The 13044-nt window shown below is 44.0% G+C and overlaps 2 protein-coding genes across 8 annotated transcripts; one reads left to right on the top strand and one right to left on the bottom strand.

Annotated features, from left to right (window-relative positions):
• Positions 1-83: 83 nt before the first annotated feature.
• Positions 84-2520, bottom strand: enkur (enkurin, TRPC channel interacting protein). Its single transcript, XM_037079134.1, has 5 exons — positions 2356-2520; positions 1218-1363; positions 906-1129; positions 580-726; positions 84-372 (listed from the first exon to the last, which is right to left on the bottom strand). The coding sequence occupies exons 1-5, from the start codon at positions 2433-2435 to the stop codon at positions 199-201; spliced, it is 771 nt and encodes a 256-aa protein (XP_036935029.1). The 5' UTR covers positions 2436-2520; the 3' UTR covers positions 84-198.
• On the top strand, positions 2513-8738 carry LOC119008615 (threonine synthase-like 1). 7 transcript variants are annotated; one of them, XM_037079128.1, is made up of 4 exons: positions 2513-2637; positions 4927-6327; positions 6836-7635; positions 8544-8738. In XM_037079128.1, the coding sequence occupies exons 1-4, from the start codon at positions 2629-2631 to the stop codon at positions 8545-8547; spliced, it is 2214 nt and encodes a 737-aa protein (XP_036935023.1). In that variant the 5' UTR covers positions 2513-2628; the 3' UTR covers positions 8548-8738. The 7 variants fall into 7 exon arrangements, with proteins under 7 accessions (XP_036935023.1, XP_036935022.1, XP_036935027.1 ...); XM_037079129.1 differs by lacking the exons at positions 2513-2637; positions 8544-8738 and adding exons at positions 4095-4358; positions 4553-4662 and having other exon boundaries at positions 6836-7705; XM_037079127.1 differs by lacking the exon at positions 8544-8738 and having other exon boundaries at positions 2514-2637; positions 6836-7705.
• The last annotated feature ends 4306 nt before the right edge of the window (positions 8739-13044 follow it).

The following is a 13044-nucleotide window of genomic DNA, read 5'->3' as shown; positions in this document are numbered from 1 at the left end:
TGATCCTGTTGTGTCTTCTGTCTGGACCCTGCGTCTGTAATAAAGTTGAGTTGAAGTGTGAATTGAAGTAAACCGACACATCATGAGAATATAAATGCTGACTTTTATTTTACTCAAGCCCATGTGATATCTGAAGTTAAGGTGGCCGTCTCAAGACAAACAGCGCAGTGTATCTGATCAGTGGTTTTGTTTAAAGTCCTATATAATGGGTATGTAGACGGTCTTGAACCTGTCGAGGCGGTTGATGTCGGTCTCCAGCTGCTTCAGTGCCGCTTCCAGGCGCTCCTTGCGGGCCTTCTTTGACAAGGTGTCTGTGACGAGTGAGAGGCCCAGGTACTCATGGTGCAGCTCATCCCAGTTCTTCTTCAGGCCCTGGACAGTGGATCAACACAGGGAAACCAATCACTTTCACATTAAAGTCAGCTGTTTGTTTATCTGAAAGACTGACTTTAAAAAAAAATACATGAAATCATCAGAATTGTTTCCTGTGTTGCTGCAGTGGTCCCAGATGTCTGTAAGGCCCCCCTGCTGGTTTTAGGGATAGAAGAACTGCCAGTGTGCAGCAATGTGTTGGAGTACCTCCAGGACGGCTTGTCGCTCCTCGTCAGACAGGTGTTTCATGGCTCCCTGCTCCCTCTGCTCTTTCACACATCTGTCGTACGCCTCCTGAGCTCTCTGCTCCTCTTCATTGCGCTGCTGCAGGTACTCAGGTACCTCTCCATAATCCTGCAAACATAAAACTGGGAAACCTTAGACAGTGTGTTCACAGCAGCCCGATTAACACATTAAAATCAGGGCCCAGGGATGGATCAATACAGAGGGGGGATATATTCTGAAACATATGCGACTGATAAGCAAAATATGTCTACATTTTTCTTTGTGTGTGGTGTTGTCGAAAGAAATACCTTTTTCTTGATGTACTTTGGAACAAGTCCTGAATTCTCAAGCAACTGCTTGTGTCCGTTTCTGGAGTCCACACTGGTAGGCTTGGGTTTCGTCGTCACAGCTGTAGTCGTCTTTGTAAAGTCTCTCTTCGTTTGAAGGCCCATAATTGGGTTGTCTGTCCTCGCAGGAACAGCTGGTTTCCTCACATTACAGGATTTACGAGCCTCTTTTGAATCCTGTGTCTCTAAAAGGACGTACAGTAAACATGAACGTAAATGACAATCGCAAAATTGCACCCATACGCTGGTCAAATACTCGGCAGGAGAACTCACTTTCAGGTAATTTGGGCTCTTTTGAATGCTTCTTGAGGTATTTGTCAGGGAGTGGCACCTCAACCTTTGCGGGTCCCATCGTCCTCATTGCATCCTTGGTTGACTTGTACTCAAGAACGACCGCTGGCCTATGCTTGGATATGTACCTGAAGATGCAACATGAAAACGGTCATTTCACTTCAGTCATTCATTTTAAATAAGATGGACATCATCTAGGAGAAATGGCCATAGCTTCAATACCAGGCATGCATCGAGATGCATCAAGGCAACGTAATGTCATGTTCAGAGGGAGGAAAATGTGGAATACATTACAATCAGACATTACATATCTGAACAGTAATAGGGTTTTGTGTGGTTGCTGTTGTCAGTGTTGTCATTAGTATTTCTTTTTTGTTTAGTTAATTCATTTTTTCACTCTGTTGTTATTTGTTTTATTCCCTGGTGCCTTTTAGTTGTTTGGTAGTGTGATGTAATTTATTCTTAATTGCGTGGAGCCTATATTCAATAGCTTCTAACTTGGCAGTGGTACCTGGGGATCTTAATAAATACATAAATACTGAAGGTAAATTTCTGATTACTTTCCTTTGTTCACAACATACAAGGTAATCATTGGTCATGATACAAAAACAGTGTTGCATAACACAATGGAAGTTCATTCACTTTAAACAAACCACAGATCACAATTATACATAAACACGTTCATATTTTTAATTGATCATAATCTTTACCTCAACAGGTCAAAATAAAATATAATTTGTGCATAAATCAAAGGGAATTTTGAATCAAGAAACCACAATTAAATGCTTCTTATTTCTTATTAATTTCTTTCTAAAATGAGACCAAACGTTGGACTAACTTATTAGCTAAAATAACAGCAACTTTCTAAACTAATTCCTACCTGGTTTGTTTTATGCTATCAATGTAGAAGACGCTAACAAACATGGAAGTCCTCTTTTTTTAATCTATGTCTGGCTAACTGTATTGTTCTGACAACTTTATACAATCAAAACTTAGCTAACTTAGCTAAAGTTAGCTTCTCCTGACTATCTAGCTAGCTAACCTAGCTAGTGAATCTAGGTAAATTTGACCTAAAACACGTTAGAAAATCAAGCTTAATCTGCTCTTAAAGTAACGTCACCTTGGCGGTTTTTCAGCACGAAAATCCTCCCTTGGCACAAGACTGTAGCCGCTCTCTGGTGGATGCACAACTTGAGACATTTTGAAAGACTCTGACAGACGAAAGGACTGCGGAGAAGTTCAACTAGCTAGCTGCTGTCAAACAAATGTTTGCCATGACAACACGCTGCCGGGAGTTGCCAGGCAACTGCTGGAGCAAATGATGCGTTTAAGTACAGCTGTAACTCGATAATTTGAGATATCTGAGCTGTCCATAATGTGATGTGATCGAACTATGTCTCAGGTAAGAGAACTTATTCTTCATGTACAACTACTTTTTTTTTCTCTTTTTAAAATTCTGCTGTGGAACTCACTAACTTTGCACAGCCTGTTTTGTTTTGCTTTTTTGTTTTTATTTTTATTTTTAGAAACGATCACTGGCCACCAATTAGATGTGCCACGGTGTATCAATGTGGAATCAGTTCATATGTCAGTCATTTTCTAATTTGATTTGATGCTTTTTGGATTGATTGTGTTATATTGCTATCCTCACAATGAACGCGCGACCTATTTTGGAGCTCGGCGAACTGACCTCAAAAGTACCGATGTGCACTTGAATGCAGCACAAAGTCACTCGTCCTGTCAGATATCGCGATGTAAAATGAGCTGGGTGTTTTTAAGCGATTCGCACTTTAACTTTGTCGTTTTTTTTTAACTGAAAGCTTGTTGAACTTTGTTAAATTCTCGAACATCGTGAGTTTTGTCCCTCCAGGCTTACCGTTGTGTTGTGTATCGCACTAAGAGGGCAGCTGTCTGATTTTCGTTGCGCCTGAACTAGAGTAAATAGGGTAAGCATGGTCCTAGAGCAAAGTGAAGGTCCTAAAAGATAAATGTTTAATCAGGTTTAAGTTTTATTTTACAGCTCATTTATCAGACGAATCCAAGTGATTGTTTACTCTGATGTTCTCCTTTTAATGGTATTAAACCCAATCATTCACAATGTACCTGTTTGTTGAAATTTCACAGTAAAACACTCTTCGCTCTGTAGGGATTCTGCTGTGTTTGTTTCTTGTTTTTTTATGTATATATGTAGGGATGGGCTTTTATTTTATATTAGGAGTCAGTAGAGTGGAGTGAGTAATTTTAAATATCATCTCCTATCATGCATGAAATCTGGAAATATTGTTCTTGAATTTCTTGAATTTTTACTTCATGGTCAAACCAAGTCAAAAGTTCTCTCCGTTATTCTGAGTTTGACCTTTCACCAAACTAATTCCTTCATAGGTTAGTTCTTCTCTCAACTATTCAAGAACAATATTTCTGGATTTCATGCATGACAGGAGATGATATTCTTGGTTACGGACCACAACAACTATTAACAATCAACAAAAAATAAAATAAAAGACCACCCCTATGAACCCACCTAAAAAACAAACAAACAAACAAACAAAAAAAGCATGAGAAACAAACACAGCAGACTCTACAGGATGAAGAGAGTAAAAGAGTGTTTTACTTTGAAATTTCACAAACAGGTACAGTGGGAACAATTGGGTTAACTATCATTAAGGAGAGCATCAGAGTGAAAAATCAGTTGGATTCGTCAGATAAACGATTGGTAAAATAAAACTTATACCTGATGAAACATGAGGAAACTGTTCAATCTTCATAATGAACACATATAAGCAGAAGCACGTAGGCTATATGTGTCTTTTAGGACCTTCACTGTGCTCTACGACCATCCTTACCCTATTTACTCTAGTTCATGCGCAACGAAAATCATAACATCGCTCACTTTACCGCAGTAGGAAACATGGCGCAGAGTTGCACTTTGTCCTCTTAAACAAACCATGTAGCTTTCCACGGCTGCACTTAAAGAACATATGACCTGGTTTATAGGTAAAGATTACAACACTTCACGTGAGTGTCTTGCTAATTAAAGTTATGATAACACGTCACTGTGAACTAGTGACCGGGCTGCACAGCACGTGCTGCTCCAGCTGCTCTGAATAACACAGTGTGTCAGAGGTGTGTGAGTGTCTTTTAAATGTCTTACTCTCAATTATCTTGCATTGCTGGACTGTCGGTTACTAGCATATTAGCATCACGGTTATCTATAATGGCAGCTCCCTGCACTAGTTCTGCTGGCGAGACTATGACTTATTGATGTATTATTATATAGTTCTGATTTAATTGGTGTTGTATCTGCGTCCTAAATACAGGATCGTGTCCTTAATTTTCCTGGAGATCAATAAACAGGACTCCTGACCTACTGTTTACACTGGCTGCACTGATAACACATTATATAAATGATTTTTGAACATGAATGAAGGTTTGACTTACTAACCGAAATACTTATTTCATTCCTTCCTTACTTCCGTCCTTTTTTCCTTCCTTACTGGCTTACTTAATGACATACTGCTTTCTACTTTCCTTCTTTCCTGACTTGATGACATTATTCCTTACTTACTTACTTCCTTGCTTACTTTCTTCCATCCTTGTTTACAAACTTACTTAATGACTATGTTACTTCCTTCCTTCCTTTCTTACTTAGCAACGTATATTCACGTACTCAAGGCTATTTTTTGTTTCACAGGAGAAGAGGCTGCTGTCATCGGACTCTTCAGTGGGTTTACTGGATGCAGGCTGGTTTGCACTCAGAGCCGTTAGATGCTGCCTGAGTCCATTTCCAACATCCAGATCATGGCTGTCCACCAGAGCCTCCCTGCTGGGGCACAAGAACCTCCTGCTCATGGGTCCTCCTGGAGCAGGGAAGACCACGGTGGGGAGGGTAGTGGCCCACAGACTGGGACTCCCTGTCATTGACGTGGACGACGACATCCTGGAGAAGACATGGAAGATGCCCGTCGCTGCCAAGCTGGCGGCTGTCGGCGGACAGCGCTTCCTGGAGGAAGAAGGCGACGCTTTGTGTAACTTCTCTGCCTCGGGGTGTGTTGTTTCCCTGACGGGCTCCAACCCTCTTCACACTGCAGCCATGCAGCACGTCAAAGACTCCGGACTGGTCGTCTACCTGGACGTAGACTGCGAAGACATCGTGCAGCGTCTCGCCAGGATGAAGGTGAACAGGATCGTGGGCCAGGAGGCAGGGGCGTCCATGAGGGACATCCTGCGCTACAGGAAACAGTTCTACGAGAGGTGGCTCAACGTGCGGGTGCTGTGTGGAACTGGGGACACGGTGGAGGAAGTGGCAGAGAAGGTGGTGAAAGCTGTGGAGAGATATCAGAACCGCGATGCAGAAACCTACGTGTCGACCAGGACTGACCAGGGATCGTCCAATCAGAAAACATACTTCAGTGATGTGGTCATCGAGGGTCTGGCCACAGATGGAGGCCTCTACGTTCCCAAAAATGGCTTCCCGAAGTTAGACGCCCGTGAATGGCTGAGACTAGCGGACATGTCATACCCAGAGCGAGCGTTAGTGTTACTGGAGAAGTGCGTTCACCTGTTGGACGTCCCTCCTGTGGATCTCAGGACAATGATATTCAACGCATATGGGTCGAACTTTTCCAGTGAGGCAGTGGCACCGGTCAAACATCTCACCAACAATCAGTACGTCCAGGAGCTTTTTCACGGCCCCACCGCCTCGTTCAAAGACCTCGCCCTGCAGCTGATGCCCCAGCTCTTCGCCTACTGCCTCCCCCAGATGTGCAACTACCTCATTCTCGTGGCCACATCTGGAGACACCGGGAGCGCCGTGCTGAGCGGCTTCAGCAGGCTGAGCGGCTCTGACAGACACAGGACCGGGGTGCTGGTGTTTTTCCCGGAGGAAGGCGTGAGCGAGATCCAGAAGCTCCAGATGACGAGCTACAGGGAGGGCAACGCCAGAGCCGTCAGCGTCCGGTCGGACTTTGACTTCTGTCAGAGAAGCATTAAGAGGATGTTCGGAGAGTCTGGGCTGAGCGGGCACCTCGCTGTGGAGTACGGCACCGTCCTCAGCACCGCCAACTCCATCAACTGGGCCCGGCTGCTGCCCCAGGTCAGTCAGTCGTAATAGAGTTTTTCCCAAGAGGTGACGTGATTTCATTTCATCTGATGTGCAAGAAAAAATTGGCTAAATTCTTGGAACAAATGGATAAAAAACAAGAAAAACAGGCCTGCAGCTAATGATTATTTTCACTGTTATCAATTTAATCTGCAGATTGTTTATCAATTAATTATTTTGTCTATAAAGTGTAAAAGAAATGGTGCAAAAATCAGTCATTACAATTTTCTGAGTCCAAAGATTCATCTTGAAATTGCTCATTTCTTCCAACTTACTGTTTATATATGACAAAGAAAAGCAGCAAATCTTTTGGCAGCTGATTTCAATCATGAGGTCATATTTTCTGTAGATTTTCATTTTGTCTGTATTAGTCTAAGTCTAGAGCCATAGAAAACACAGATGACTTGTTTGGGCCTTTAAGAACTAAGAAGGACTAAATGATGATGAGTAAAAACTGGAATGTTGTTTTTTGAATGTTGTTTAACTCTGCCTCCTCTCCCAGGTGGTGTATCACTCCTCAGCCTATCTGGATCTGTGCAGAGACGGTGTTATCAAGTTCGGGCAGCCCATCGATGTTTGCATCCCCACCGGTAACTTTGGCAACGCCATGTCGGCTGTGTACGCCAAGCAAATGGGCATCCCGATAAGAAAAGTCATCTGCGCGTCCAACCACAACCGTATCGTCACGGACTTTATCACCACCGGCGAGTGCGATCTGCGGGGACGGCCTCTGATGCCGTCCCACTCCCCGGCTATAGATATCCTGAAATCCTCCAACCTGGAGAGGTTTATCCACCACGTCTCTGACGGAGACAGCCGTCTTGTCAGGGAGCTGTTCACACGCCTGGACGCGCAGCAGCACTTTCGGGTCCCCGGGCCTCTTGTTGGCAGGATTCAGCGGGAGGTGCAGGCCGGCTGGTGCTCTGAGGACGACTGCTTGGCCGCCATCCAGAGCGTTCGCACGCAGACGGGCTACGTCATGGACACACACACCGCCGTGGCCAAAGTGGTGGCTGACAGGCTGCAGGACGGCTCGTGTCCCGTGGTGCTCTGTGCCACCGCTCACTATGGGAAATTTGCTCCCGCTGTGTTCGAAGCCTTAGACATTCAAAGTATTCCAGAGGATCCAGTCGAGCAGCTGAAGACGCTCGCATCAGCCGCGTCCGGACCAGAAACACACAGGGACATGATGCGATGCCTGGAGGAGAGCGGCAGGCGGAGACACACCGTCTGTCAGCCAGAGTACAGCGTGCTGGTGGAGGAGGTGGAGAACATGATACAGGACTCCTTCTTGAAAGTGATGTAGGATTATTGCAGCATTTTCCTGATCAAAATTAATTATTTTAAAATAAAATATACAATCTATATGTCATGTTTGCGTCATAATCATTACTTTTCCAGGTTATTTGTTATGTTTCAGTCAAATTTAGAAAATAAGAGGTTGAAAGAAAAGTACAAGAGTGAAAAATTCAAACAAAAATGAATTGAAAAATGATTAAATATTGATTTTAAAGACATGAATCAAAAAGCTAAATCCTGCCTGAGCCTGCAGGAGTGAGAAAAAAAAAAAAAACACAGGGCACATTCAGACTGATGAGTCTGTAATGGAGCTCTTAACAGTTTTCGAACTGGATTTAAAGGCTATTGATTATGCAACATTTCTTTACATCGGCGAGCAGAGCAGAGCTTCGGCCCACTAGATGGGGGTGTCCGCCTCTCGGCCACAGCCGCGTGGGAACACTGCTGGGTGGCAGCGTTTCAGTAACAGTACATCAGGAATTAATTACTGGCTGGAGGTCAAATAAACGAGCGTGAGGGAAATCAATATCTGTAGTCAGGGAGATAATCTTTAAGTTAATTCTAGACTTTTATGCATGAAGTGTACTGTGACGATACACTTTCTTCAGTTCTGATTAGACTCTGATCCCTAAATTTGGACATCTTGTTATTATTTTTGGAGTTGGTTTTACTTGTAAGGTTACATGAGGCTGCTGTAAACATGAGCACTTCCTGTCAAAACGGTAAAAAAATATCATGTAGATACTCAGTTTCCTGTAATAGATAAGTAAAAACTAGAAAATATTCACGTTTAGCAATCTTGTACTACGTTTAGTCTGTTTTCATCCCACGTTCTACCTTGAATCTGCTCCAATGTTTGCATGTTTCTTTGACCTCGTCCTTTTTCTCACCTAAACTTCTTTTCTTCTCAGGTGAAACTCGCTGCAGAGCTCAAAGCCATGAGGCAGATCTCACAGCGTGGCATTAAAAACACAGCTAATGAATCGATCTCCGGGAGTTTTGCAGACCGCTAATTGCCGGGTGAAGCTGAAGCAGCCGGCGCGCTCGTCCTATCAGTGTCTGCCGACTCATTAACCACCTGACTGAAGGTAGAAAGGGTTATTTTTATGAATTATATTTAAAAAAACACTGTTATCATCCTCCTCTGCTAACATCCGGCACCATACAGTCTCCTTCAAAGTAAATCTGGTGTGTTTGTTGTTATATTGTTCTCGTATGCGCTCTTGAGACTGAGAGAATTAAAGGAAGAGTTTGACATTTTGGGGGAAAATATTTTCTATATCTTGTCTGGAGTTTCTTGGAAGTGGCTGAACTTTCAGCTCTTTCCTTTCCTCCTTTTCTGATCAACAAGGAAGTGTATTGTGATTTTTTTTTCTTTTTACTGGAACTGAGACATTTAAGATACTAAAGATTGTTGTTAAAATATGTGTTATTTCCAATGCAAAGGGTTATTTTTCCTCGTATTTGCTCAGATACAACATACGAGCCAGAGTTAAAGTAAAAATATCTCCACTGAAGACATATTTACAAGACTTCCAGCACAGCCCAACAAAGACACATCGCTCTTCTCTGCCACACATCCGACAGAAGAAAACATCATGTAACACAGAGTAGGGGGCAGAGTGCCGCCGCCCCCCCGAGGGTGATTTTCCACCCCGCCGACGTCACGCCATCCATTACAGGAGAGTCCAGAAATGAATGCTGTCTCTGTGGCCATCAGTCGAGTCATTTAAATCCAGGTGCTGCCTCAGCAGCCGCGAGGAGAGCAGAGGAGAGCAGGAAGATACGTTTCATAGATCTCCAGGATTGCTTATGACTGCAGTCTAAAATAGATGGAAAGTCAGGCCAGATTTGACAAAGCAGTCCGCCTGCATGTCCTCTGATGTGGATCATCCTCCCTGTTCCTGCCAGAACTCAGAAGAGGCAGGTTTTCTCCACTTTTTCACTTTGAAAGAATAGTTATTTATATTGACAAAACTATGTAGACACCGGAACATTAAATCCATATGTGATTAGTGAACACATCATTCAAGACAATAAGCCTGGCTGCAGGAAGCTGCTCCTGTTCAGCCACAGGAGAATCAACACTAATGTTGGGTGATAATGTCGACATCCCAGTTCATCCTGGAGGTGAAATCCACAACTGAGTTTCTGATGGCATTGGTCCAAGACTTCTTCTTCTTCTTCTTCCTGTTCTTGTGTGATACAACTGGATGTTTTTTAAGCAGAACTGGGGATCATTTCCAGCATCGTTTGTGGTGATGAAACTGAGTGTTTTTAAGGAGACTTGGGAACATTTCAAGATGTGTTTGTGGCAGCACAGATGGGTGTTTCTAAGGTGACGTTAGGACATTTCCAGCTGTGTTTGTGGTGACCAAAAACAGGTATTTTAAGCCAAACCATGATGTTTTCCTAACCACAACCAAGTGGTCTTAACTGCCTAAACACCAATCACAAGTGCAGTGGTGTGACAAGAGAGAAATTAACCCAAACAAAGTTGCAACATAAGGAATGTACAGCTTGAACTTGCACAAATGATCTTAACCAACGTTTATTCTGGCGATTGTCTTAAATACAATCATATTCTGCAGCATCAAGATTTCCTTGAAATGGATTCTACATCACACATCTCAGCTGCAACCATCCCAGTAAACTTTCTCCCTGTTATTTCTTGATACGTACAGAAAGGAAATTTTGAAGAAAAGACATAAAGGCATCAACAACTGGAGATAAAAACAACAAGGCCTCATATCAGATAATCAGAGTATAAAAATCACAGACATGTGTGCTACAAATGAGAGCACAATAGGAAGCATCTCAGGCTTTTTTCCCCGTCAGTGTTTGTGTGAAGACGAGCGAGCGTCGAGGAGGAAGAGGCAGCAGCAGCAGCAGCAGCAGCAGCCGTTGGTTTGAAGTGATTCATTGCTCTTGACAGAATCAAAGTCCTGTGCTCTCTGGTGTTATTGGGCAAACAGACAGAGAGGAAGAGAGAAAGGTGCTGAGAGACGTCAGGATGAATTACGACCTCGGCTGTTGTTTTTTTTCTTTTCTTTTTTTTTTTTGAATCAGTGCAGTATTTTAGATCCGCTCCTCTGACTGTACCTCAATGTGTTTTTCTATGCTTACGGGATGACGGATGGTGAATTTTACATAACACGTGGTCACGTACCGGAGGCCTCTTTGTGCCAGGCCCCGCCCCCGTGCTCGCTCTCCTTCCTCCCCTCTGTGTCTGTGGTTCACTCCGCTGTGAGCATTGGCCTTATTAATCAAGCTGCTTGGCAGGTGGATGTGAGGAATGGGTGGGTAAGTGTCTGAAGTGAGGGGGAGGAGGAGGGAAAGTGTGCAGGTGCGTGTGTGTGTGTGTGTGTGTGTGTGTGTGTGTGTGTGTGTGTGTGTGTGGCGAAGGGGGGAAGAGAGAGCCAGCTGTTGCTCAGCTCCAACTGGCCCACGGCTCGGTGAGCAGGGATAATTGCAGGTACCAGCCTGCTCCCATCTCCTTAATGTGAACCTGTGGCATAATGGAAACTGCTCCTTCACAGCGGAGGGAAATGGAAAGGAGAGAGGAGGAAATTAAGGCATCGGACGAGTTTGAAAAGAGGATCCGGTGACGCGGCTTGATTCGAGGCTCTGCTCCGAAGATCCCTCACTCTGTAGTCTCTCTTCAAATCCACAACGTAGAAATGAGATGATGTAAATCTTCCCTGTGTAGGATTTAAGATCTACTGGTAGAAATGGAGTGTATTATCTCTAATCATGTGTTTTGTTTCCTTTAAAATATAATATTAACAACACATTACCCACAATGCAACTGAGCGCCATCACTGGAGGACATTTAACAGATTCCATGCAGCTTCCTCTGGAGCCACAAAAGGCTTTATACTCCCCCCCCCCCAACACCTGTAAACACACTTTAATGTGTACAATTGGTGGCATTACCCTTTAAATCTATAGCCAAAGATAAACGTGCATTAACGTTTTATTGCAGCCTGTCTGTATGGTGTACAGATATTTTTTTTAATCACACAGTGTTTATTTTTTGCAAGTGAAAATGTCTCCGTGGACAGAGAGTCATTAGAACTGGTTTCAGTGGGACACTTCTGTCACATGATGGTTTAAATAAACGCTTGAGAGACTTTCTCGCCCCTGCCAAGAATAAAACCCACCGGGCGGGGGGAGGAGATCATTCTCCGGTCCATCTTGGCACAAAAAGTAGTCGCATTAAAACAGTGCTGGCGTGAAATACTGGCTCTAAATATTTGTTCAGAAGTGGAGGTAAAACACTCGCCCACCACTGCAAAGACCTGAGTTAAATTCTTGGCAGCAGTGCTGCTGCCTCGGCCAGCGTTCCCTCACAGAGACTGTTCTGAGTATTCAAGTGGGAGGCCAGTGAGGGACCTTGTTCTGGTCCGGCTCACATGTTGGTCCTTACCCTCATGAGGGGGCCAGCAGAAGGGCCCAGTAACGACCGGGACTGCAATCTGGATTCATATGTCAGTCTCTGTGCAGCTGCTTCTCTTTAGACTGTTGTCTTATTAAGAGTTTTGTTGCATAGTGAAGTGTTTTTTTGTCTTCATGATCAATGGTTTCTGTCTGGAAGCAACAGCCAAACAATCAGCCAACACATCTCAACAGCGTGTTCACCCGAGGCTTCCCTGCTAATTGCCTATCGCACCCCAACATACCTCTGCGAAGCTGCGAGGAAGAGGCGGAGGAGAGAGAAAGAGAGAGCTAATGAAGGTGTCAACAGGAGCTCACCACCAGAAGATGATTGTTATTGGATTGAACTCATTTGCATTTTGATGCAACCTCGGGGCTGAACAATACCCATCTGTACCTATCTGCTGTTAACAGCCTTTGATAAGCACCACAGACAAAGGCAGTGATTCAATTCAAGGTGAACAAAATAACTGAAGGGTCCTGAAACAGATTACATTTAACTGATGCCTCCATCAGGCTCCTGGCGACCGTCTGCCAGGATCTTCTCCTCTCTGGGATGAGGGAAAGAGAATCCATTTCTCACTCGGAGAATGAGAAATCAATGACCTCGAGATGGATCTGTGTGAAATGAGATATGAGCCTGGTCCCCGAGGACTCGGCCGGGCTCTGACTGACAGCTGACTGACAGGGGTTAACTGCCAGGGAGGGCCGACCGGCTTGAAGGTGCAAGACTGACCCTCTCGGACTCTCACTCCAAATATATCGAGGAACTTAAGGTTAAAATGTTACATCCTGAGGGCATGTAGGCCTTTGTCGAATTTCTATATATAATATTTTGCTGTAATTGACCGTTTGTAAAAACCCAGACTTCACTTTGCTGTCGTGAAGTCCGTAAGTTGGCTGAAAACAGTTTCTCCTGCTGACTATTTCATGTTTACAGGAGGTCTTAAACATGCAGTTTATATACTACATTAA

Source organism: Acanthopagrus latus, chromosome 19, assembly GCF_904848185.1.
Source record: "Acanthopagrus latus isolate v.2019 chromosome 19, fAcaLat1.1, whole genome shotgun sequence".
NCBI lineage: Eukaryota > Metazoa > Chordata > Actinopteri > Spariformes > Sparidae > Acanthopagrus > Acanthopagrus latus.
The sequence above is the reverse complement of the archived record's forward strand: the minus strand, read 5'-3'. Positions and strand labels throughout refer to the sequence as shown.

Bases quoted from the DNA above. Each gene is read 5' to 3' on its own strand.
- enkur (XM_037079134.1), bottom strand. From the start codon at position 2,435: ATGTCTCAAGTTGTGCATCCACCAGAGAGCGGCTACAGTCTTGTGCCA. The intron at 1,364-2,355 runs GTGACGTTACTT...TTGCATCTTCAG, and splicing joins CGTGCTGAAAAACCGCCAAG to GTACATATCCAAGCATAGGC. The intron at 727-905 runs GTATTTCTTTCG...TTATGTTTGCAG, and splicing joins CAAAGTACATCAAGAAAAAG to GATTATGGAGAGGTACCTGA.
- LOC119008615 (XM_037079128.1), top strand. The intron at 6,328-6,835 runs GTCAGTCAGTCG...CTCCTCTCCCAG, and splicing joins GGGCCCGGCTGCTGCCCCAG to GTGGTGTATCACTCCTCAGC.